Below are 26,344 nucleotides of genomic sequence, written 5' to 3'. Positions count from 1 at the left end.
CTGTGGAGACCACTCCCAAAGCTGCCATTGGCTGCGGTTCCCTGTTCTTCCGCCAGGGAGCGGAGCGGAGCGGGGCCAGGGCATGCAGGGAGTCTGCCTTAGCCCCACAGTGTCATGGGCCTGGCAATCCCGCGGGCCGTATTGAAAGCCCTGATGGGCCGGATCTGGTCTGTGGGCTGTAGTTTGCCCTACCCTGGCATAGACATATCCAAAGTCTCCTGGGCTTTGCTCCTGTGGAATTTCTAACCCTCATCAGAGTGAAAAAGATTGAGAGCTGCTGCAATCATCCTCTGACTTGGGGAGGTCCTGGTGGGCGTGACTGCTTCGGTCACAGGGGTTCACTTTTGCTGTGTTTGTTGCTGTCCTGAATCCTGGAAAAATCTTTCTTGCTGTCTTTTTGCTGTCACTTTTAAAGAGCAGCAGTGTGAATGTGGGAGCATGAAACACACGTAGGTATATAATGAGGAACAATACACGCATAGGAAAGAAGCAGGCAGAATGCTGGTTAGGTAGCTGAAAACAGTATTAGAATGGCTGTATTGGTAGACATGGCAGTGTAAATGGAGATTCATATGGCATTTTGCTAGAGAGGAGAGTTACAAGGCTATTTGCACAATCACATTACATGTGCAACCCTTCTGCTGTTGGGATGTAGGAGAGCAACATATTCAGAAGCTTGTTCGGGCCTCAGAAATACAGTAGTCCTGACATGGAGTGAGTTACTGATGAGATGAATTTGGCCCATTGTCTTTGGATCCTTGGCTTATGTACAATGTAAAGTTGTATGTTATGTTATGTTACAAATACAGATGTCAATTATAGATTTCTCTCAGCTTTGAATTCTTTTGTGTGTATGTGGAGTTGCCGAACTCCAGTATGTCTGTATAAAGTTGCAAAACACACACAGGAGTTGGCATCTCACACACTAACACAGTCTAAACTGAGAGAAATATGAAATTGACATTTGTGCTTGTAACATTGTATTTGTAACAACCTAACCATAGTGGGGGAAACAAAATCTATATTTTAGAGAGAGAGTGAGTGAGTGAGTTTGAAAATATAATTTAATGAGCAGCTGGGGAAAATCTTTATTTTTAATCTGGGATTTATGTTGATATTTAAATATTTACATGGTATTAGGAGGTGATCATTCTTGAAGATGTACTAAGTGGCTTTTTTCTTTTAGCCAGTTATTGTGAAAGCTGAGTTTAATATAAACTTCAGAAACCCAGTAATCAGGGCACAAATAAAAATGAGTCCTGGAATTTTCCTTTATCCCTTTCTAAACATCCATCTTGTGATTATAAGCTTTGTGACTAAAAACTGTCCTTAAGGAGTAATTGTTGAGAAGTTTTATTACCAGTATTCAGCCATGGAGTTCTTACGGAGGATCTTTCATTTATGGTTTTTTCCTGTTTGTTTGTTAGTCATGAGGAATCCAAGACAGCTCTGTTTGTACTGTCCCTAAGTCTCTTCAGGGAGGCTCCTGCGCATCTTTTTGGGAAATGAGCAAAAAGAGGTTTTTCTTTGTTTTTAACCTCTACATATACCAGCTTGCAAGTTCAGCAAACTGTGTCTTTTGACTTTTGTTTGACAGATTCATTTTTTACCCCATAATATATTTACAAAATATCAAAGATTTAGATCCTGCCACAAGGTAGCTATATGAATTATGAGCAGAAATATTTATTTTGGGGTTGAGGGGAAGGGATGGAGTTTAATTTTTTGAGTTAAACACACACAATGGTAAATTATTATTTTGTAGTTCAGTGTAACTCCTGTGTATTTAAGGTTGTAATCCCCTTAGGGAGGGGCATAGTTCTTGTTTGGCACACTGCACTGTGTGCAACCAAGCTGCTGTATAAAAATGGTAATGAGCAGGGCTTGTAAATGACCTAGTGCTGCACTTCATGGCAGCTAATGTCAGCTGTGTAACATGTGATAGCAAGTATCTTCCTTGACAGGCTATGGTGTAGTGCTTTTATAACGTGTAATTACTTTTAATTCATTCATTTTTACACAGTGCTTTAAAGATGTGCAGTGCTGTGTAAGTGTTCCTTATTAGTTGATCTGTTATGAGATGCTCCTATTAAATATACTTCCATAAAAAGGATGCATGATTAAAATCTTAAGAAGAAAATCAGTCATTTTGTGGGTGAAATCCTGACCATCCTGAAGTCAATGGAAGTTCCCCCACCTGACTTCAGTGGGGCCAGGATTTCGTCCTCTGTGTTGGCAGAGTTTGGGATGAGCTTTCCTCCATTACATTAATTCCCATTTTCTGAGTTTAGCCCTTGCTTCTGAAAAATGCGGTGGTCTGTTGGTGGAGAAGGAATTTGAAGTGTAATTTGAAGCTCCAGTCCAGAGTATTAACCTAAATAACCCATTGCATGTTAATGGGAACATTGACATTTGTCTGGTGTAGCTCATGCGTTATCACTACAGGCTGGAGCAGGTGTATGAGCTGATGCATAAGTTAAATTGTGAGATTTTTGTACTCTACATTTATGAGTTTTATGTGCCAGATTTATGTGCTCATATCAGGTCATCACCTCTAGAGTTTGAGTGGCTGAACAAGGGAATCTTAAGAAAAAGATGGTTTTGAATTCCATTTAGAAATTTATGTTTAAAACCTTATGAGGAACTTCATTTTCACAGTGCAAAGGTATGCTTTAAATTGCCCTTGGCTTCTCATGCTGCATGTTACCTCTACCCAGGAGGAGAACAGAGATGGTTACCTCTGCAGTAGACACAAAATACATTTCAGTCCCTTCCTTCTCAAAAGGAACACAACCACGTTATTACGGTGGAGCTGAGGGTGTCATGAGGAAGACAGTTCTTCTATAGGGTACACTTCACATGCTTATGTAGCTGCCTAAAGTGAAACGGCACATTTCTGTTTGGTTCTGAACCAGTGGAAGGAATTATAGAAAGTAAGTCCCTTCTTGGATGATTGGTGACAATGGCATGACTGCAAGACTTCTGGCCATCTGGGGAGGCAGTTGGGGTAGATAGTCTGCTGAAGGTATGCATCTCACTTTCTTTCAGAGGTAAAGTTAACCTTTTTAGTGTAGAATACATTTCTGACCTCACATGCAAGCCCTGTCCCTTCCAGTTTATTTAGCTTATTTTCAGTCCAAGTAAAAGTGAAAAGCACTGTGAGGGGAAGGGAGCAAATAGGTAGGCTGGTTGAGACTTGTGCCTGGTACAGACACCAAAATATAGTTGGATCAGTGGCTATGAATGCACTGTTCTGCATCAAAGTTACCCAGTGACGGATTGTTTTTTAATAAGGCAATATAAAGAAAATAAGCCCAAAATGTAGTATTTCTTTGGGAAAAAAAGCGTAGCGAGCAAAGGCGTAACATGCCAACCTGTTAGGGTGAGGAGGAAAGATTTTTCCAGAATATAGATGTGTTTGCATAAATTACTTTTTAGAAGTGAAGACGAGGTTTCATAAAGGCATGTGACAGAAGCAGTTTTCATGTCACTCTACTAGTACTCTTTCACTGACCCTTTTGTTTAGATAATGCAGGATATATAAAGGGGCACCTATGGCAAAAGCACCTAGTGCCTTGCATAAATTACAATAAAAAAAATGAAAATTGCTCACAAACCAGTAAATTCCCCTCCTTGACAAATCCTGGATTTCTCTTGCTAGGCGGAGCTAGTCTACGAATGCAACCAGTGAAGTTTCTCTACATACTGTTTTGTAACCAGACTGACGTGTCAAGGAGACCTGAGGCAACATGACAAATATTGTTTCTGATCTTAAAAGAGAGTTCACACTAGATATGAACCCAAGCTGTGACATTCAGATGAAAATCTAAACCTCTGCAAAATGTGGGGATGTTAGAGTCTGGGATTATGGTGTGGGACCACTTCCAATTCAAACAGTAATATCAAGGGGACTCTAGATGGTTTTCCAAAAACGCGGTGTTTACTTTCTAGTCCCCTAGGGCAAATCTGGCATAGGTCAAGAGTGACAAAAAGCCATTACTGTGGGTTGGTACTCTCAAATAAGTTCATGCTAGACATGGCCTCAACAAATGGATTAGGGATTCAGTGAACACATTTATTTACTGATTATCAATACAGCCCATAGTCTTGTCACCAGGATGCCTTATTTTTAGTTAAAAATGCATATTGGTTACGAACTACCCTTTCATCCTGAGAGACTGTCCTTCCAGAACAGTGGTAAGGCAAATCGGCAGGATCCCTGTTGGAAAAACTCGTGTTGTTTCCAGTGATAGAGAGTAAAACGGAGAGCTTCCATTTCCAGAGGAGTTATCTGGAATCTTTTGTAAACATTACATTCGCTGGCCCACTCCCCATGTAAAATTATGAAATCCAAACAAACAAATCTAGCTGCATTGAAAAAAAGAGGCTTTATTTTTTTAGTACAAACACAATAAAACGTGCAAAATGCACAATAAAACATATATACCCACAAGAATAAATGAAATATGGGTAGTTTTCAGTCCTTTGTGCAAAGAAAAACAATGTAACATAGTGCCCGAAACAAAGCAAAAATACAAAATCATTATTTCCAGGTACACAAATGTCTCTGAATAAAGAGAAACTAATAGCTCTGAGTTTTAAGTACAAACAGCTAGTTTCAGTAGACTTTCCTCACCTCCTAAAAAATCACTGTTAGTGAAATCACAGCCACTTTGCCTTGCAGGGTCTCTGGTGAAGACTAAACTGCATGCTAGACGGGGATTGTTCATCCCATAGATATAGTAATGATTCAGTCTCTGCTGATCTGAATAGGTGTTTAGTTTTTTCACTTACTAAATCATCTGGGTGGGTCACTATTTTCCCTTAAATTTCTTTTCTGCCTTTTTGTACATAAGCAGCAGTTACTGTGTATACATTACCTGGTATTAGACCAAATTTACAGTTTCTTCGAAGGACTTAATCCTCTCTCTGATATGCTGGCATGCATTTCCATTTGTCTTGTAAAATTTACAGCTATGCATAGTATGAGTAAGCCAATGATTTGATAAGCTACTGTATATAATAAAGTGCATGGGCATGTTGCCAGAAAAGATTGTGTTTTGAGAGCATAGAGCTGTTTGAAACTAGTCATTGGAGAATATGTAAATGATACACTAGGCATTATCTCAGCCTAGTGTAACAGCGATAAGATTGGTATATCTCAAATTTTCCCAGTACTTAGTGGTCCAAAATACAAGAATATTGGCCTCATATCTAACTCCAAAGCAGAACAGCATATTAAACATGGGGCTAAACTATTTAAGCAGAATTTCAATAATGATTTGTGTGTTAATCAGTAGACTGGGAGACTTATGAAAAGGCCCATTAAAATATCCTTTCTTCATCATTAAGTCTTGTAGAATTTAGTAGAAAATACTTTTTTACAGGTTTGTAGAACCATCTTCTGTTGCTTAAAATAATGTATCTGTGCTGTAGAATTCAGTAGTGTGGTTTCTAAAAACAGACGGGATATAGTTTTCTGTTACTGTCTGTAGATTGTAGGAATCACTCTTATAGATTCCTATAGTTTTGTTGCTCTTAAATTAGATAGCAATTTTCCATAAAGGTTTCAAATAGATTTTCATGAACTATTACCTCCTGTCATCAAATCATTCTAGAATTCCCCAAGTTCTACACAGAGACTTGAGGATCTGAGTTATGTTACACCTTTATTCTTTCCTATTTTCCTTCAACTGTCCTACGGTTGGCTGGTTGGAACCAGAATCCATCATCTCAGCTCTTCATTTTGCTAGAGATTCATACAGGGCTCTTTCTTCCCTTCAGGGGCTGACTTGGCCTCTGTCAGCCATTCCAAAACAGTCTGATGCAGAGGTCAGAAGTGGTAGAAGATCTCCTCCATCCCTGAGCTGGGCAAGCAACTGATTTTTTTTAAATTCAATGTCAGTTGCAAAAAATAGGGGAAAAAATCAGTTTGGGTTGAAATTGTTGAATCAAAAAGTCTTTTCCAGAGTGAGAATTTAAACCTAGGTCTATCACATTCAAGATGGGTGCCCTAACCACTGGGCGAAAGGTTATGAGTGGGGGATAGTGTCACTAGCAGCATCACTACCTCCTCATCTTTCTCCTCCTCCTTCTCTGGCCATTTTGTGAATGCCCAAAACTATTTGTGTCAAATTCGCGAATAGTTGGAAGGCAACTGAAACTGCATTTTTCATTGAATAAGCTTTGTCCAACATTTTTTGTCCAGCTTTGCTATTCAGTCACTCCCAATCCCTTGTTGCTAGTTTGAACTTCTTATGTGCTCAAGGTTGGCTTATGGAGACTAACGGGCTGCAGCTGTTGCGTAGTTCTGCTGGTTAATCCTTGCCACTCGCATAGAACCCAGGCCTACATATCCAGCTTTCTACTCCAGTCAGTCTCCTGTCTGTCCTAGGCCTCAGACAGCTAATATATTCCATTGTAAGAAGTTATAGTTTGACGTAATCTGGAAGTAGTGCATAGTACAGCATGTGGTAATGCTTTTTAATATGGAAAACAAATAGCTGAAATACTTTTTAAATTGACACCTCGTGTTTATTGTTGCACATGCTCTTCATTTATCCAGTTCCTTTGTTAACCGCTTTGCAATCTGGAATAATTTTCCATACTATATCTTATAAGGGATATGTGAATTTCTGAAATAATGACACTTTCATGTAGTGTTTGACCTTCTGGATCTAGAGTTTTCTATTTCACCTAAAGTTGTCAACTTGAGATGCAGTTTTTGGTATAACTTTTCTCTAAAGGGCTTGCAGAGAAATAAATAAATAATGGGATCAAGGCACACATTTGCAGCGGAGAGAAACAGAGTAAATTCTTTTGCATAGTACAGATTTTTGCTTGACTGACAGGAGAACTGAGATCCAGTTTGACTTAATGTGTATGGAAGTCTGCAAAGATGATATGGTACAAAACAAATGACAAATACAAACATGATGCTGAATATATTGCGATTGATTTTTTCCCTAGTTACTGTTGAATTTCTTCTGAACTTTCTATAGGAACTATATATTTTTCTTGCTATTGCACTGTAAAAAATGATTAACAGAAGAAACACAGTCCAGAAAATTCCTAGGCAAATATAGCTTGAAGCCTTATGCCACTGTAGACCAAGCTCACTTTTAAGAGTTACACACTTTTTGGAATTCTTCTCTGTAGGACTCTGGTTAGTTAAAATAATATTTGGAAATGACAAAAACATGAGCAATGCCCATACGACTACAGAGATAATCTTGCTGTAATTAACTGTGTGAACAAAGGAGGTAAGCAGAGGCTTTACAATTTTGTAGTATCTGTCAAACCCTATGAGGCCAAAAAATGTTATTCCAACATACATATTTAGGTAAAAAATAACAGCAGAAAATCGGCAGACTAAAACATTGAGCTGCCAAGGCCCAATTTGTGAATCATTAAGAATTTTGAAGGGGAGAGTCAGGCTCATAAGAAGGTCGGCAACAACAATGTTCTTGAGATAGACGACAAAGCTTTTCTTGCTAGGAACATGTAGAAAAATCCATGCTGCTACACCATTTAGCAGGATTCCTCCTATGAAAATGAATCCATAAGCCAGTGGAATGACATGAGTAGTTGCTACTGAGCTGTAAGTGCAGTTGTCTTCTGAAGCGTTTACGCTTGAGTTGGACATCTTAGAATATTTCAGTCTGTGTTCCTGAAAGCAGAGGGAAAACGGTTTTACCAGTAAGACAAATTGGATTTATCTTAGTGTGTTCATGTTGCAGTTGTTTCCATTATTATATGCTTTTCAGGAACCAAAGTAAATATCATTTCCAACAAATATGCTTAGTATAAATGTCTAATTGCTGGTGTTGGTTCACTCTTTTGGCTCTGTCTCTTTTAAATAAGAAAACAATAGATTCTCTAAGTCTTGATGCCTTTCTGTGAGTAGGCTCATGTTGCACATGCTAAACCCTGTTCTTGTACAGGAAGTTTATTGCACAAAAAAAAAAAAAAAAAGTGAGGAAACTTGTGGGAAGATCTGGTTAAAATACTAAGGTGATCATTCACTAAGTGATATAAATTTTGTAAATTGTGGGTGTCTACTGGAAGAAAAGTCTGCTTACAACATTACTTATGTTGGAAAAAATGTGGATCAGAAGTTTTTTTTTTTGTTTAAATTTTCAGTACCACTGATTTCCCAGCACCTCAAGTGCATTTTCACTAACGAAATTGTTTTTAAACAGTGAAAATTTCATTCCCCCCCACCCCCACCTTAGTGTACTACAAAGTTGCACCCTCTGAGCATGGAAGGTTCCAGACACAGCAGAATCTAATGAAGTTCTGTTCTGCAGGAGTAATATGTAAGGCATGATTTCAGGTGCTTAGAGGAGGCTCCCTGTTTTTTGTTCTGTAGCGGAGACGAGATTGATGCTAGTGGGGGTGAGATTGGTGGATATATCCCTGCCCAGATCCATTGCCCACTAGGGCTGTAGAGGCTGCTCCAGTCCTGAGGCTGGAGTAGCAGCTGCATAGCCTCTCAGTTGATACTATGTTATTTGGGGAGTAGGCTTTCTTCCTGTCATGCCTCCATGGAGATACCAACTCCAGTTACTTGGGCTAGGTACTGGGAACAGGATTTGGATCGCAGTACATGTGGTTTAATGAGTGCAAATGTATGCAGTTACAAAGATCTGGAGTTTTGAACTCTAAAGCCGGTATACTATAGATATCTTGTATGTTATTAGAAGGTGTGAGGGAGGGAAATGTTGCTTCAGCAAATTTTATATTCTGTATATTACAATTGTAAACAAGAGGCTGGGGAAGAACACTAGACAGTGCCAGCATTCCTTACGTTCTCTGAAGGAAAGCCTTAGAGCAAGCTGTGCTAGCTGCACTTATCTTAGTTGTTAGTAGCACAGTTATAAAGACACATTTGTACACTAGCATAAGGTGTGAGCTAGAATTGTCTTTTAAGGCTCCCCAAATTAAAACCTAGAACATTTCTTCGTGGTCTCCAGAAAATCACATCTGTTGCCTGCTCTGCTATTGCTTTGACAGAAGGTTTATGGGAGTCTATTGTCCTTGTTAGGAACTGAACAACCAAGATTGTATATTGCTGCTGTATTTGGCAAACTATAAGAACAACTGAGAAAACAAAGCTCTCTGGGGTCCCTTTGAAAGTAAAGCTTTTGCTTGTTGTCATAAGCTTGATTTGCAATGGTCACAAGTGAACCAAAAGTCAAGAATAAGATCCATGGGATCCCTGTGCGTGGGAGGCTGGAACTCAGACACAGGCTTGTGGTAATTTTAAATACACTACATGGGAAATTTTCTTAGAAATAGAACTGCATAGTTGCATCACTTTGCATACTGTATTCGAAACATCCCTTTTAAAGTGATATTGTCAGGTTTTAAGTCAGTCACCTTTAACTTGGAATAGGATGGCGCATGGTATATCAAGGGTCCCAAATTTTTCCAGTGATAGGTTCAGAGGCCCACACACATCCAAAGGTCAACAAGTTTAAACTCCAACTGTCAATTTTAGTTGGGAAAAGCTGTGTGTGTGTGTGTGGCTGTTAGACTATAGTCACAATGTTAATAGATGGGGAGGATCATTAAAAGGTAGTAAGGTTAATTCACCTAAAGCTTGGGAAGAAATGATCAAATATAGGAAGATTAAAAAAAACTTGCTACAATTTTCCCAACTGAAATGTCTAAAGCTAGATACCTAAATCCCTATTTAAGCACCTAAACAGAGCTTTATTTGTAGATGGGCTGGGCACCCACAGCTTGATTTAAATTGATGGGAGTTGCAGATACTCAATATCTCTGAAAATGAGGCCACTTTTATTTAGGTATTAAGGCATCTGTGTTTGTAAACTGTAGTCCTTGGCTACTGTCCTCTTCCCTAAACCCTTGTTTACACTGTATATTTTCTGTTTAGACTGTAAGCTCTTCTGAACAGGGAGCTGTCATGTTGGTCAAATGCCTCGGAAACATTTGGGTGCTACGTAGAAAATGAGCTCTATGCACAAGAATTTCACTAATGGCAAGCAGTTCTGTATCTGTTAAAGAGTTTGGGCAAGTTCAGGTGATGGTCCTTGCGCAGATGCCACAGTTTCTGGAGGGTTGTCTCGATGGTGTTGGCACAAAGAGGTGGGTATAGAAGAGCTTTGTATGTTTTCTCTAGTTTAAGGCCAAGACAGAGGATTCCTTAGAGGAAGATTAAACTTTCAATTTGTGCTTAGTTCAGTTTCATTTTAACAGTTATATAGTTCATAAATATATTATCTAGACTATACAAGCTGGCTATATCTAGGGAGTGGCTGAAATCACACACAGGACAGAATTTGCAAGTCAACTGAAACCAGTGGCATACCCTTACCTATCTTATTCTGATTTGATAGGTTGCAAGTGGTCCTTTACCGAGGTGTCAGTGTTCTGAGGGAGTTTTGCATCCCAAGGGACGGGCTTTTTCTTTGTTGGGTAATCTGTACATAAAATGAAAAAAATATAGTTTAGTTGTGTGTCAGTGGTTACATATCTCCTTAAAGAGTATTATAGGGGGAGCTGACAGTAACCCCTGTATTTAAGTTGCCTAATATTTAATGGTATAAAAGATTGTGGAGACCTTTTATTGAGAAGCTCAACACTTCCATAGTTTGTAGCAGGCCTTTAAAATTTGGCAGGGACAAAGGCCAGGGCTAGAGGCTTCTGTTTTGCACATCGTATGGAATTCCATTCAGGTTTGACCAAATTATAACCTGATAAACGTAATCATTTCCCTGCTGTGGCTTATGTTCCTCAGGAAAATGTTGGTAGTGCCTCAAAACTAACTATGAACATTCTAAGAGCCAGGACCATGCTGCATTGGAGAGCCAGGAAGTTATTGGAGCAGCTGTCGTGAGGCGGTGTGGTATATATAGCCCCAGAGTCCCATATCCTTCTCTGTGGACACCACATGAGGTAAAAGCTCACTGTGTTTTTGGGGAGGGGAGGGATGAGCTGGGCTGGAGTCCTGTAAGTTTCCTGGCCCCACCATATTGCACTAGCAGCCCATCCCTCTCCGTCTTTTTTTTAGTCTTTAGCTAACTCAGTTTTTTTTAAAGCTTTATCACAAATGTAGAACATTTTTAACATAAAACTACTATATTAATTATCCTTTTTTAATAGTGCATTAGAAAATCCACTTAGTTGCTACCCTATTTCTATCCTCAGTGAGAGAAATAATGCCTAAACAGACTTCACTCTTTTTTGCTCATTGGCATTGGAAACTGTTATCCTTGACCAGAAGTTGTTAAAACAGCCTGTGTAGTTCTTGTTGCCAAGGCTGTATCTTGCTTTTCACTAATCACTGTGGTCATATACTGCACATTTGGTTTGGGTATCCCCTGAAGATGATAGAATTCTGTACTATACATCTTTATTGTTTATAAATGTGCATCTGCATACAGAGCTGTCTGAACAGTGCTTCAAATATATCATTTTTAGGCTTGCTAACATGCGTAGCAAGTTTCTCTGACTTGATGCATGCCGCCACTACCACTCTTCAAAAATTAAAATTAAAAAGCAATATCTTATGTAGTGATCCAGTATCAAAGATCCTAATGTAATGGCCTCAGTACAATAGCTGCACCACTAAATAACTCATCACTTTCTCTCTAGTAACTCATCGTTTTCTACCCTCCTATGTTTTGACAAAAAATAGATATGTCCCTGTGCAGCTGCTGCTGCTCCCCTCCTCTCTATGGGGAAGTTTGTGGCAACTGGACCTCTGTAACCACAAAGCCATTGGCCATGTCCTCTCACTTGCCGTTGCATATACTGCTGTTCTGCAGTGGCTCATGTGAAGGTGGCATAGAGCCCAGCACCACCATGTGCAGGGGATGTGCAGTCCTTCATACTTGTTCAATAGCTGTCTCTCACACCTCTGCAACAGGTATGTCTTAGTTCCGATATTGATAGTGGTTCATTTGGAAACTTATGCTATCTTGGATAAGAAAAAAAAACACATATAAAGGTGTCAATTCTAAGCTTAGTACAGGCTGTTGCTACCTAAATATAAAACCCACTATCTGCCATTTGATTTTAAGTGTGTGATTGAGGGATCTATCTTTGTCAGTTATCTTGGAGGTGAGGGTGATATAAAGCCAACTGAAGTTAGGAATACAGTGTCTTTCCTTGCTAGTAAATTTGCTGTGCGAGAAAGATGATAATATACACATTGGTTAGCAAATTTAATTAACCAGTTACTTCTTCTAGCTTTTTCTTGGTTCTTTGGATTTGTGTTCCTTACTTAAAGTACAGACTGTACAACTATTATGAATTTGAGTTTTATTAACCAAAATAGCTTTGAAAGCAAATAAGAAATTATGGAAAGCAAAATAAAGATTATCAGATGATAGCATTCACAATGTTGAAAATTGAGCTTAACATGGGATGTTACAATTTTCAAGAGATAAATGCGTTTGTTTAATTCAAGGTCTCATTACAGTCTTGTTTCAAAGACAAACTTTTATCCTTGTTCTACTTTAGTCTGGGTGGTGATTTTGGTATCAGCATGGAACTATGGATCTTTAAACATAGATCCATGTAGGATCAGTTCATATGTGAAACTCCATGCAATTGCCTCTCACACAGATAATCAGGCCTTATGATCATTTAGGCTTTAAAACATTTTAGGCTTTAAAAGATTTAACTTCATATTGACTTTTCAACATACCATTTAAATGTATCAGTTTATTTAGTACAAAACAGATGCTTTGTTAGATATGCATCTGTTAGAAATAAAAAATATTTATCTTATTAATCTACTTAAAATAGTATCAGAGGGGTAGCCGTGTTAGTCTGGTTCTGTAGAAGCAGCAAAGAATCCTGTGGCACCTTATAGACTAACAGACGTTTTGCAGCATGAGCTTTCGTGGGTGAATACCCACTTCTTCGGATGCAAGCAGTGGAAATTTCCAGGGGCAGGTGTGTATATATAAGCAAGCAAGAAGCAAGCTAGAGATAACGAGGTTAGATCAATCAGGGAGGATGGGGCCCTGTTCCAGCAGCTGAGGTGTGAAAACCAAGGGAGGAGAAACTGGTTCTGTAATTGGCAAGCCATTCACAGTCCTGTCAATGCTGTCTACTTAAAATAGACAGCATTGCCTGAACTATATAATATTTGTGGTCAGGTTGCCTAAGCCATGAGACTTCCTCAAACTGAAAGCGTCTATTAAAAGAATGCTGTTAGATGGGTTTAATTTTCTGATATAGTTTCTTAAACCTTAATACCCTTTTAGATTTATCTAATACGATTATACCTTGATACTGTATGAAAAAACCTAGTGTGATCTACTGTATCTCTGTTGCACATAAGTGTAAAACATATAAAGTGGAACAAAAAGGTAAAAGAGGAAATTACTTCACAGTTTAGCAAGAGTTTGTGGTTATCTGACTGGTTTGCTATTGTAGATACTCAACCTGTGTGAAACACAGAAACTCCATCTGCTGTCTGACATGCTCTAAATGTTTAGGGCTAAAGTATGCCAAGATTCTGGCCTTTGTCTGTATCTGTACTATTGTTATTAATAAGCACCATATTTCCATATATTACAGCTATCCTGTAATTTCTGTCCTGACATTTGATTGTGTACATGTTGAAATGGTGTGTTCTAATTTCTTATGTAAACATTACATGCTTGCATAATTGTTTTAAATGCATGTGCCACATAACATGATATAGTTTATATATCATGCATATACATTAGTTGGTTGTACAAAGAAAGCAAAATTGGCAAGCTGAGTTCACAAAAATTTGTTTTGGTCAAGCATATAAACACCCACTTCTTTGTGGGCTGCCAGTTCATTTTATAGTCTTGCCAAAAATGTGGAAGGAAAGTTTTATGCAGCTACATGATTAAAATGCTTGTATTCCTTCGATATTTAAATGCTTATCCCTACCATACATGGATTCCAAAACCATTGAGACTCATTTCTTGATGTACTACAACTTGTCTGTCAAATTCAGAAGTCTAAACATACAGTTCATAACCTCCTTTTACTGAGTACCAAACAAGATTTGCACAATCAATCAGGCAAAATAACATAACCTTTGACTTCTATGTGTGAGATGAAAGACTAATTTTTTTCTGCTCTCTTCCCTGAAGCGTCAGACAAAGGAGATGCTCTCTTCTTCCCACACCCCCAAAGAATACATTTCAGGGGAAGAGTCCTTCCTGACCCCTGCAAGTGACCAGCTGAAGTGCTGAAGCATGAGATTTTAGAAACAACATAGATGAGACAAAATAGATCCAACATAGTTAGAGAAAAAGCATGGTTTACCTTGACTGACTAACTTGAGTTAAAAGCACGATTGCATTGTCTACAGTAGGATTTTAATGTGTGTTAATATGTTAGTTATGTTTAAAACTGCACCTTTTCCCCTAGTGTGGACATGGCCCTTGAGGGTAAAGGACAAGAGAAGACCTATTGCTGAAGTCACCAGGGCCTGATGAAATGCATCCTAGAGTACTCAAGGAGCTAATAGAAGAGGTATCTGAGCCTCTAGCTATTATCTTTGGAAAATCATGGGAGAGATTCCAGAAGACTGGAAAAGGGCAAATATAGTGCCCATCTATAAAAAGGGAAATAAATGCAACCCAGGAAACTACAGACCAGTTAGTTTAACTTCTGTGCCAGGGAAGATAATGGAGCAAATAATTAAGGAAATAATCTGCAAACACTTGGAAGGTGGTGATGTTCGTCCATTGTTGTCGATGAAGACCTCAACAACTCATTCTTTCAATGACCGGACTCTGTGCGTCCGAAGATGACTGATCAGTCCGATTCGGGCATGGAACGTCCTGTCACACGTTGGGCAGACATGTGACGGCACTATCGATGATGTGCGGGCAGCTCTGGACTTGCGCAGCTCACGCTTTCTTTCAGCCTCAGCAGTACGCCTCGCCTCAGAGGTATTACTGCCTGTGTGAATGAGGCTGCGCCATGCTGGACGGTTCAGTGCGAGGGTTTCCCATGTGGCGGTGTTAATCTCAAAGGACTTCAGAGAGGTCTTCAGCGTGTCCTTGAATTGCTTCTTTTGTCCTCCATGGGAGCGCTTTCCCTGGGCGAGTTCTCCGTAGAAGAGCTGTTTAGGAATGCGCTCATCTGACATTCTCACGACATGTCCAGCCCAACTGGTCTGGGCTCTCATCAGCAGTGTGTGAACTGACGGCAGACTGGCTCTGATAAGGACTTCAGTATCGGGCACTTTGTCCTGCCATCTGATTTTTAGAAGCTTTCGCAGACAGGAAGTGTGGAAATGATTGAGCCTTCGTGCATGACTCCGATAGACAGTCCACGTCTCGCAGGCGTACAGCAGAGTTGGAAGCACCACTGCTCGGTAGACCTTCAGCCTCGTTGGTAGGCTGATCCCTCGACGTCCCCCAGATGTTGGAGCACAATCGGCCAAATGCAGAGCTGGCTTTAGCAATTCTGCACTTTACTTCTTCATCGATTGACACTGCTCGAGAAAGGGTACTGCCCAGGTACGTGAAGTGGTCCACTGCCTGAAGTCTCTGTCCATTTACAGTGATGGATGGTTCTGAGTACAGAGTGTGGGGAGCTGGCTGGTGCATGACCTCAGTCTTCTCGATGTTAATGGTGAGGCCGAAGCTGTTGCATGCAGATGAAAACTTGTCCATACTGGCTTGCATTTCTGGCTCTGTACTAGCATTCAGAGCACAATCATCGGCAAAGAGAAAGTCTTGAAGTACAGTTTCCTTCACCTTGGTGATGGCACGCAGTCGCCTCAGATTGAATAGTTTCCCATCGGTTCTGTACTTCAGGCCTACTCCTTCAGTGCAGTGTTGAAAGGCATCAGTCAGAGTGGCAGAGAATATCATGCTAAACAAAGTGGGTGCTAAAACACACCCTTGCTTGACGCCGTTGGTGACTGGGAAGGCCTCAGATGTTTCACCGTTATCCAGGACACGAGCCATCATACCGTGATGAAATTGACGTACCATTAGTATGAATCGGTCTGGACAGCCAAATTTCGACATGATCCTCCACAGGCCCTGGCGACTGACAGAGTCGAACGCTTTCATGAGGTCCACAAAAGTTGTGTAGAGTTCACGGTTCTGCTCTTGACATTTCTCCTGTAGCTGACGTGCAGCGAAGATCATATCAATAGTCCCACGCCCCTTGCCGAAGCCGCACTGTGATTCTGGCAGTAAGCCCTGCTCCAGGTGAGTGATCAGTCGGTTCAACAAAACCCATGCAAGAACTTTCCCCACTGTAGAGAGCAGCGAGATTCCACGGTGATTGTCGCATACCTGGCGATTGCCCTTCCTCTTATAGAGGTGCACGATGGTCGCGTCTCTAAATTCCTGTGGAATGGATCCCTGCTTCCAAAAGGACTGAAACAGCTCAGTGAGTTTCCGTAGCAGCACTGGTCCACCGACTTTGTACACCTCTACTGGTATGGCATCTGACCCTGGGGATTTGCCACTTGACAGCTGGTTGATGGCTTTCTTCACTTCGTCCTCTTCTGGTGAAGCATCCATGGAGTCATTGACTGCAACCTGGGGCATCTTGTCGATGGCCTCATCATTGATGACTGAGGGGCAGTTGAGAACTGCTTCAAAATGTTCAGCCCATCTCTGGAGAATCTGCGTCTTCTCTGTAAGGAGCACAGTGCCATCAGAGTTCAGGAGGGGAAAGCTCCCAGAAGCCTGTGGACCATAGAGCGTGTTGAGGGCTTCATAGAACTGCTTATAGTCGTTCCTGTCCGCGTACGCCTGTATTTCATCTGCTTTGGCGCTCAGCCACAAGTCCCGCATTTTGCGCAGTCGGTTCTGTACTGTTCTGCGAGAGTTGATAAAGGTAGTCTTCTTTGCTGCTGAGGATGGATTGTTCTGATGTGCGCGATGCAGGCGGTGCTTCTCAGCAAGTAAGGCCTGGATTTCTGCATCATTTTCATCAAACCAGTCTTGCCACCTGCGTGTGGAGGGCCCCAATACCTTCGATGCAGCTGTATGGACAGTGTTGCGGAATCGCTCCCAGTCTCTCTCAGCGTCATTCTCAATACGAAGATCAGCAAGCTTGTTCTCTAGGTCTTCTGCTAGATTTTCAGTGATGCGGCTGTTCTTCAGCTTCGACACGTCGATCCTTTTGAGAGCCTTACAGCCTTGTGGTCGTCTCTTCGGCGTGATACAGAGCTTCATTTTAGATACTATGAGCCTGTGATCCGTCCAGCAGTCAGCGCCGCACATAGCTTTTGTAACCCTGACATCTTGTCTGTCCCTTCTCCTGATGATGACATAGTCAATCAGATGCCAGTGCTTGGAACGGGGATGCATCCACGAAGTCCTGTTACGGGTAGGGAGGCGGAAGACCATATTGGTGATCAGAAGGTCATGTGCTGCACAAGTTTCCAGCAGTAACAGACCATTGCTGTTACACTTTCCCACTCCATTTTTCCCGATGACTCCTTCCCAGGCTGCGGCATCGCATCCGACTCTTGCATTAAAATCGCCAAGCAGGATCAGCTTGTCTGTGCAGTGAACTGATGATAGCAGAGCATCTAGTTCTTCGTAGAATTTATCCTTCACATCCTCTGGGTTGGTCATCGTGGGAGCGTATGCACTGATCAAAGTAGCTTGTTTTCCATTTTGAAGCGGAAGCTGCATTGTCATGAGACGATCATTCACACCCTTGGGGGGGGGGACTGGCAAGTTTCCGAACAAGATGATTCTTGATGGCGAAGCCAACTCCAGATTCGCGACGCTCATCACCGCTGTGGCCACTCCAGAAGAATGTATAGCCTCCGCCTGACTCGGACAGCTGTCCTTCATTAGCAAGGCGAGTTTCGCTAAGGGCTGCAATGTCGATGTTGTAGCGTGCGAGCTCTCTGGCGACAAGTGCTGTTCTTCTCTCTGGTCTGTCTGCCGTGATGTTATCCAGTAGCATGCGCACATTCCATGTGCCAGTGGTGATCGGTGTCACTCTAAGTTTTGTTTTTGTTCGACCGCTTTTATGGGATCCCCGCCAGCCACGGTATGCTGGCCAGGGTAAGGTGAAGCAGGCAATGTTTAGGGCACCTTTTCTAGCCCCCTCCTCGTTCTACGGAGGTGAGCAGTGCAATCCTGAATAGGGCTGCTCAGTCGCTCAAGAAGATGCCGAGCTCCACCGCTGCTTCGGTCAGTGAGGAACGACCATTATACCTGAGCCGCCTGTGTGCAGGTCCGCGGCTACAGCTCCCAGTGTATCCACACCTGCTGCTTCGTCGCTCGCCCATCGCCACAGGACTTGATGTGATGTGATATGATATGATGTCGAGACTTGCGCGTGAATTGGATTAAAGTGAGGGAGAGTTGCGCAACGTCAACCTCACTCTCTCTTCCCAGTTCCTATCTGTATCCAGTGGCAGGACAAGAGTCAAGACTGCTGGAGATAGGGCAGGGCGCAGTGGATGACCAGGACGCCTATGTGTCTTGTCGTGCTCTTGAGCGTTCCACAACGCTTGCTGTCACCGCCTTCCTGACCATTGAACCAGGTTTCCTCAGGCAGCCGGATCCAGCCTTCGCATGCAATGGGTAGACAGGCCCTAACTCACCGAGAGTCTTAGACTCATCGGCTACCCTCACCTGGTTTAGCCCGCCAGTCGAGACGGTTTCCGGGGTGTGGCCGCTGTCGCATGCTGACAGCTACTTGGAGCCACAGGTGAGAGCTGGATGTCAAGTGGGGACCAAAGTGGATGAGCTACTCCTAGGAGTACGACTGCTCCCTTATCAGAGGTACTACCCCTCCCTGACAACCCCATACACTTGGAAGGTGATAGGGAATAGCCAGCATGGATTTGTAAAGAACAAATCATGTCAAACCAATCTGATAGCTTTCTTTGATAGGATAATGAGCCTTGTAGATAAGAGAGAAGCAGTGGATGTGGTATACCTAGACTTTAGGCATTTAGGCATTTGATACGGTCTCGCATGATATTCTTATCAATAAACTAAGCAAATACAACTTAGATGGGGCTACTATAAGGTGGGTGCATAACTGGCTGGATAACCATACTCAGAGAGTAGTTATTATTATTCTGTGTTTGTATTGGCTGGTCATTCCTCTTGGCTGTCACAAATTACAAGGCCAAAAAAAGGGAAAATGGGGAATAATCAGTCAATCAAAGTACAGGATGCCAGAAAAGTCAAAATAAGTTTTTTCTTGCCATAAGAGGTAGAAAATATTATTGAGAGACTGTAGCAAGTACACAAGCATGTTCAATGCAAAACCTCTTTTTTTAAAAAAAATCTACTGATTGACAAACATGGAGATACCATTAGAAGATTTTAATTCTTCACTTTTCTATGCTATCCAGCTACCTTTTTCAGGAAGGATCACTTAAGTGTGAGAAGGTAGTTCATTCTCCATGACTCATTCAAACCTTGGCCTGTGTCACTAAACCACCATCAGATGTGTGTGTTTGATTCCTTATATGAGTGAGGTATTGAATTTACAAGCTTGGTTATGGTTTCTGCAAATGCTTACCACCAAATGTGCCTTTCCCTGCAGCTGGTGATTTGCAAATATAAATTAGAGGCAGTGTGGACCAGACCTTACAGCTCAGTTTTGGAAGGACTACTCCTGTGAGTAGTCCCATTAACCTCTCACATAAGTAGGCACTATGCCCAACAGTAAATATCTGTAGCCCTGGGATTCACTTTTGTCAGGATTGTAAATGAATGCCAGTTTCCAGACAGGTATAAAATATCTGTGCGTCCAAGTGTATGTCTATACTACAAATTAAGGTGTAATTACAGTGTGGATACACCTACCCAGGCTAGCTTTAATTCTAGCAGTGAAGATGTGGTGACATGGACCCTGGCGTGGGTCAGCAGCCCAAATATGTACCAAGAGTCCCTACTGGCCTCTACTGAGGTGGCTAGCCCATTCTGCAACATCTTCATTGCTATTATTACCTGTGCTAGTTAGATTAAAGTTAGCGTGGGCATGTCTCCTTGCCTACTTTAATTCTGGTGCAATTCTTAGGCAAAATGTGGACTGAGGTTTTGTTTCCCCGCCCCTCCAATGTTGCTACCATAGATATTCAGTCAAGTTAGTGACACTGAATATAGTCATTTTAATGTCCTGCTAGATCAAACAACTGATGATGACTTGGAAGAATACAGGAAATTTAATTAGATTGCTTGCATGATTCTCAGAGGTGCTGAGCACCTGGAGCTCCCATGGATTTCAACTGGAGGTGTATGTGTTCAGCACTTCCAGGCTTTAAGTAATCAAGTAAAATTGATAATACAATAGTTTGTTAACTGTCCATACTTTATTTTAAATACATTGGCATCTGCAGGTGTTGATCATAGGTAATGGGGATTATATCTTCTGAGGGAAAAGGACTTGAGGTACAGAAGGATAAGTAACTGAGCCAATCTCCTTAGTTTTCCTTATTGATATTGCTATGTTTCCTTACTCTGTTCCCCACGACTACTACTGTAAAGTAGGAGTTGATAGGATGCAGCACCATTGTAAAGTACTTTACAATGTACTGTAGATGGAGCAGAGCTTGCTGCAGTCAGATAGGGCCAAATTCTGCACTAATTTAAGATGAGTGACCTTTGCTGAAGTTGATGGGATTGCTTAACTGTGTAAATTAGCATGGAATTTGGCCCACCATTATACATGTAATCAACATTTGTATAAACAGCCACATTCCCAGTGTGTATATGTCTCCCTTTTCCTCTCCCTCTCTCTGCGTCTCCCTCTCTCCCTCCAGGAGACATTTACAATAGGCATGTTTAGTGTGGATGGTTTTTTATAATGGAGACTTTACAGACCACACTTATTACATTAATTTAGGTTATAACAGACACTTTATTGGCATCTGAGTGGTTTCTTATACTCTGAAGGGAAAAGCAGGAGGGTATAGAAATCAATTGCTGTAGATACCGTTAATTTTCTCCTTAAAAGTAGAACACCAAATTCACTGGATCCTAGGCACAAAGCTCATGTAGTTGGGGATGGAGGACACCTAAAGGGTAAAGTTTTGTTCGCTCACTGCAGCACCCACTTGTAGCCAGTTCATTTGTTCTTACTGTCCAAGATTCCCAATCAGTATCTCTCCTTGCTTTCCCCCCTCAAAGTGTAACATTGTCTCATTTTACTGATCGCTAAAGGTTACCATTTTCTTTCTGGAGAGTCTGTTTTGTTCTTGTTTCTGAATTTTAGACCTGGCTCTAAAGTAATTAAATAAGCATTTATGATTAAAGGGCTAGTTTTGTTGATTTGTGGACACTCCTGTACTCACAGGGAGACCCACTGAAGTAAGTGGCACTTCAAGGGTCCCCTTTGTTTGCATGTAGAGCTATTTGTAGCATCTAGACTAGATATTGGACTTATTTCCAATATATGAATTAAGCTTTGAAAAGCTCCCTTATGCAATCAGCCCCAAGGTATTTCATTAATTGGAAAATAGGAGGAGTAAGGGGAAAAGTTGACATGGGCATGTGGTATGTACATGATGATCCTGAACCTCAACATCAGAAGATTAAAGAGAGATCATATTTGGCTTTTAGAAATATCAGCCATATCAAAATTTTGGTTCCTTTAAGCCATGTAAAATACTTTGTATGCATTAACATTTTTATTGTCCTTGAAAGCAAATATTTGAGGATGCAAGAGGTATTTTTTTAAAAATTGCAAATGAGAAGGTATTAAAAATATTCCTTTTTATAATTTCATGTCTGTTGAATAATATATCTAATTATTTTCATAAAACTCCTTGACTTAATATTAAAAGCTCCGGACAATGGAAACCTTCCTTAATTTTAAATATTTATATTCCACTGATCACCGAAAACTAAACAAAAATCTTTGGGGGGGGGGGAAGAAGCACTGCTTAAAAGAAGAAAAGGGAAAAACAACACAAACAAAAACCCACACTTCAGGAAATAAATCTTAAAACTACATATAAAGATGGAAAAGTCCTTACCTGTATATCTGTAGGAGGTCAGACTAGATGTTATATTTGCATACTATGTGAATGGTTTCCTGTCCACACTTACTTTATCATTTTAAAGCATTTTCTTAAACACATCTAACTAATAATTGTAAATGTTTGTATATTAACAAAAATGTAGGATTCTATAAAATATCTTTTTAAAAGATGTAAAATTAAAGTGATATTTTAATAGGAGAAGCAATGAAATATAAAACTTTAGCCTTAAATTAGCAACAAGAATCATATGTAAACAAATACATTTCAGGAGAAAGCATATACTAATGTATTGGAATATATTACAGCAAAAAGTTTTAAATTATAGCGTTTTCTTTCACTCACCAATTATTGTATAACCTTCTCTGTGGTATCCATTAATGTTGTTCCTTAGCAATCAGATATACTCGCAGTTCTAGATTGAATATGCTTCACTCTGTTTTCTGCATAATCTTCTTAAGTAGAGGTAGTGCTTGAAACTGCCACTTTAGTTCCCAAACTGAAGTATTTAAAGGCTGGTTCGCATTGTCTTCATGCTTAACCAAATGTGGTTTAAATGTCAAGTACTGCAGATGGCCAGTACTATTTTTTTTTTATACTTAGCTGTACTTCCAGGAAGATCAGCACTGAATTTTATTCAGACGTTACAAATTTGTGAAGTTTAGCAAAACACTAAACGATACAAAGCTGAGTTTTTTTTGTTTTTGTTTTGTTTTTATTTTTGAATTGTTCTCATGCCTAGCCATGACCTTCTCTAAAAAGTTACTAAATAGCTTCTGTATTTATTAGTGGAAGTGCTCTAAACTGGAGGTCACGGGTTGCACTGCAGTTGCTTGCAGTGTGTTGCGAAAATCACAAATATTTACTTTGAGAAAAAGCATGATGCATCCTTGGGTTTTTTTACATCTTATGATTACTCTAATCTTATTGCCTGCCTCCCTCTCCACATGCTTTACTGGTAGGCTCCCAGATCAGCCACAAAACCTGTAAACACTGGAACAAATCAACATAGAGCCCCGACCGGGGTTATTCTAAGGCTATCTACTACCCAAGATCCACAAACCCAGAAATCCTGGACGCCCCATCATCTCGGGCATTGGCACTCTCACTGAAGGACTGTCTGGATATGTGGACTCTCTACTCAGACCCTATGCCACCAGCACTCCCAGCTATCTCCGTGACACCACTGATTTCCTGAGAAAACTACAATGCATTGGTGACCTTCCAGAAAACACCGTCCTGGCCACCATGGATGTAGAGGCTCTCTACACAAACATCCCACACACAGATGGAATACAAGCTGTCAGGAACAGTATCCCTGATGATGCCACAGCACAACTGGTTGCTGAGCTCTGTGCCTTTATCCTCACACACAACTATTTCAAATTTGATGACAATATATATCTCCAGATCAGTGGCACCGCTATGGGCACCTGCATGGCCCCACAATATGCCAACATTTTTATGGCTGACCTGGAACAACGCTTCCTCAGCTCTCCTCCACTCACGCCCCTTCTCTACCTATGCTACACTGATGACATCTTCATCATCTGGACCCATGGGAAGGAGACTCTGGAAAAATTCCACCATGATTTCAACAGCTTCCACCCCACCATCAACCTCAGCCTGGACCAATCTACACGGGAGGTCCACTTCCTAGACACCACGGTGCAAATAAGTGATGGTCACATTAACACCACCCTATACTGAAAACCTACCGACCGCTATGCCTACCTTCATGCCTCCAGCTTCCATCCCGGGCACACCACATGATCCATTGTCTACAGCCAAGCACTGAGGTACAACCGCATCTGCTCCAAGCCCTCAGACAGAGACCAACACCTACAAAATTTTCACCAAGCATTCTCAAAACTACAATACCCGCACGAGGAAATAAGGAAACAGATCAATGGAGCCAGACGTGTACCCAGAAGCCTCCTACTGCAAGACAAACCCAAGAAAGAAACCAGCAGAACTCCACTGGCCATCACATAGAGTCCCCAGCTAAAACCCCTCCAATGCATCATCAGGGATCTACAACCCATCCTGGACAATGATCCCTCACTTTCACTGGCCTTGGGTGGCAGGCCAGTCCTCGCCCACAGACAACCTGCCAAGCTGAAGCATATTCTCGCCAGTAACTGCACACTGCACCATAGTAACTCTAATTCAGGAACCAATCCATGCAACAAACCTTGATGCCAACTCTGCCCACATATCTACACCAGCGACCTAACCAGATCAGCCACACCATCACCAGTTCATTCACCTGCACGTCCACCAATGTAATATACGCCATCATATGCCAGCCATGCCCCTCTGCTATGTACATTGGCCAAACTGGACAGTCCCTATGGAAAAGGATAAATGGACACAAATCCGATATTAGGAATGGCAATATACAAAAACCTGTAGGAGAACACTTCAATCTCCTTGGACACGCAATAGCAGATTTAAAGGTATCCATCCTGCAGCAAAAAAACTTCAGGACCAGACTTCAAAGAGAAACTGCTGAGCTTCAGTTTATCTGCAAATTTGACACCATCAGCTCAGGATTAAACAAAGACTGTGAATGGCTAGCCAACTACAAAAGCAGTTTCTCCTCCCTTGGTGTTCACACCTCAACTGCTAGAAGAGGGCCTCATCCTCCGTGATTGAACTAACCTCGTTATCTCTAGCCTGCTTCTTGCTCGCATATATATACCTGCCCCTGGAAATTTCCACTACATGCATCCGACAAAGTGGGTATTCACCCATGAAAGCTCATGCTCCAATACGTCTGTTAGTCTATAAGGTGCCACAGGACTCTTTGCTGCTCAAAACCTGTAAAATTAATGGTGATACAAAAGTATGCATTCCCTACATTTGATTTTCACTTTTTAGTTATTTTCTTGGGAAAGCTCAAAATATGTTGTCTTTTTTTCCCTTTCAACCTCAGAACTCACTCTTGTATTTTTTCCTCCCAGGTTCACATTAAATATGTATTATGTTCATTTTAAAAAATAAAAACACAGTCATGCAATCCAAAAAATTAGGAAATGCCAAATTAAGGTTGCCTGTACAACCTTAGTTTGGTCCCCTGGTGCATATGCATTATGATAACCATGTTTCCCCCAAAGCCTTCTGCATAATTCAGTGCACAGGATGGATAGTGCCTTCATTGAATGGTTAGCTATTTAGTTGCATTTATGCTTGCCATTCAGTATGTGATCCTATGCCTTATTTATTACATAGCATCAAAACCTTACCTGAGTACAGAATTACTAATTTCTTCATGGGCTTTTCTATGAGTGTCCATTAGTGTAACATTAGAATTGTTCACAACCATTAGTGAAGTTATCGTCACAACACTCCTATGAAATTGGAAGTGGTATTACCCCGTTTTACCAATGAGTAACTGAGACACAGAGATTAAGGCCAAAATTGTCAAGTGACCACTAATTTTGGGTGCTGAACTTGAGATGTCTAGGGACTGATTTTACTCTACCATTTCTGTAGCATTTTATGTTCAGTGCACAGCTCACATAAATTTTGATTGCAGTTGTGAGTATTCAGCGCTTTTGCAAATCTGACCCCACATCTCAAGTTGGGCACTTATAAAATAAGTAACATTCAGTTAGTGGCCACCTAAAAAAATTCTGGTTTACGGGACTTCACCAGCACCACATAGAAACTCTGTGGCAGAGACAGGGATAGAATCCAGTTCTCCAGGGCAGCATTCACCTTCCTTAACAATGAGATTATCTTCTCTCGTCCTGCAGTCCTCTTGCCTCATTCACTATACACCTTCCAATTTCTGGAGGGAGGCAGGGTCCTCTGGACAACCGCTTCCTTCACGACATTTCCCTGACTGATTACTTTCCTTTCTGTGCACTGAAAGAGAAAAGGATCTTTAAGGAAAAATGGTATGTGCTCATTAATGAAAGACTATCATAATGCATATGTGCAAGTGAGTAGAGTGGGTGCAAATTAAGGTTGTACAGGTAACCTTAACTCTGACATGTCCTCACTTTTTGGTGCTTTGCAAACTTAATGTTCTTTTAACATAGTTTGTGTGTATTTTCCTAGGTTTTTAAAAAAGCAAACTGAAAAAAATAGAAATTCTGTCATGTGGAATCATACCAAGCCTTACATGGTCATCAGCAGAGTTGGAGCCTTTAAATCCACAGCACAGACCTCTGCCACTTGACCTGTGGAGTAACTGATAGTAGCAGCAGGTGGTTGTTCTCTGTGTGGACCAGCACTAGGGGTGGCTGAGGAAAAATTTTGACAGTGGGTTTCACAGGTATTTCCTAGATAGCAGATTAATGTTGACTCAGAAATGTCGACTATTCCAAATTCTGGAAGGGGGGAGTATGTTCTAGTGGTCACAGACCCTTCTTTCCCTTT

At 41.1% G+C, this 26,344-nt stretch overlaps 2 protein-coding genes across 15 annotated transcripts in view; one reads left to right on the top strand and one right to left on the bottom strand.

Annotated features, from left to right (window-relative positions):
- MED12L (mediator complex subunit 12L) overlaps positions 1-26,344 on the top strand; it is a 330,165-nt gene that overhangs the window by 133,742 nt on the left and 170,079 nt on the right. The window lies entirely within an intron of this gene.
- P2RY14 (purinergic receptor P2Y14) lies at positions 4,476-26,127 on the bottom strand. 3 transcript variants are annotated; one of them, XM_039487304.1, is made up of 4 exons: positions 26,088-26,127; positions 22,301-22,454; positions 10,343-10,448; positions 4,476-7,669 (listed from the first exon to the last, which is right to left on the bottom strand). In XM_039487304.1, exon 4 carries the CDS (start codon positions 7,643-7,645, stop codon positions 6,653-6,655), a length of 993 nt encoding a protein of 330 aa, XP_039343238.1. In that variant the 5' UTR covers positions 7,646-7,669; positions 10,343-10,448; positions 22,301-22,454; positions 26,088-26,127; the 3' UTR covers positions 4,476-6,652. The 3 variants fall into 3 exon arrangements, with proteins under 3 accessions (XP_039343238.1, XP_039343237.1, XP_039343239.1); XM_039487303.1 differs by lacking the exon at positions 26,088-26,127 and having other exon boundaries at positions 22,301-22,693; XM_039487305.1 differs by lacking the exons at positions 10,343-10,448; positions 26,088-26,127 and having other exon boundaries at positions 22,301-22,693.

Source organism: Mauremys reevesii, linkage group 9 (assembly GCF_016161935.1).
Source record: "Mauremys reevesii isolate NIE-2019 linkage group 9, ASM1616193v1, whole genome shotgun sequence".
Lineage (NCBI taxonomy): Eukaryota > Metazoa > Chordata > Testudines > Geoemydidae > Mauremys > Mauremys reevesii.
Note: the sequence above shows the minus strand (reverse complement) of the source record. Positions and strands in the feature narration are given on the sequence as shown.

Coding starts and splice junctions, on each gene's coding strand:
- P2RY14 (XM_039487304.1), bottom strand. CDS start 7,645: ATGTCCAACTCAAGCGTAAACGCTTCAGAAGACAACTGCACTTACAGC.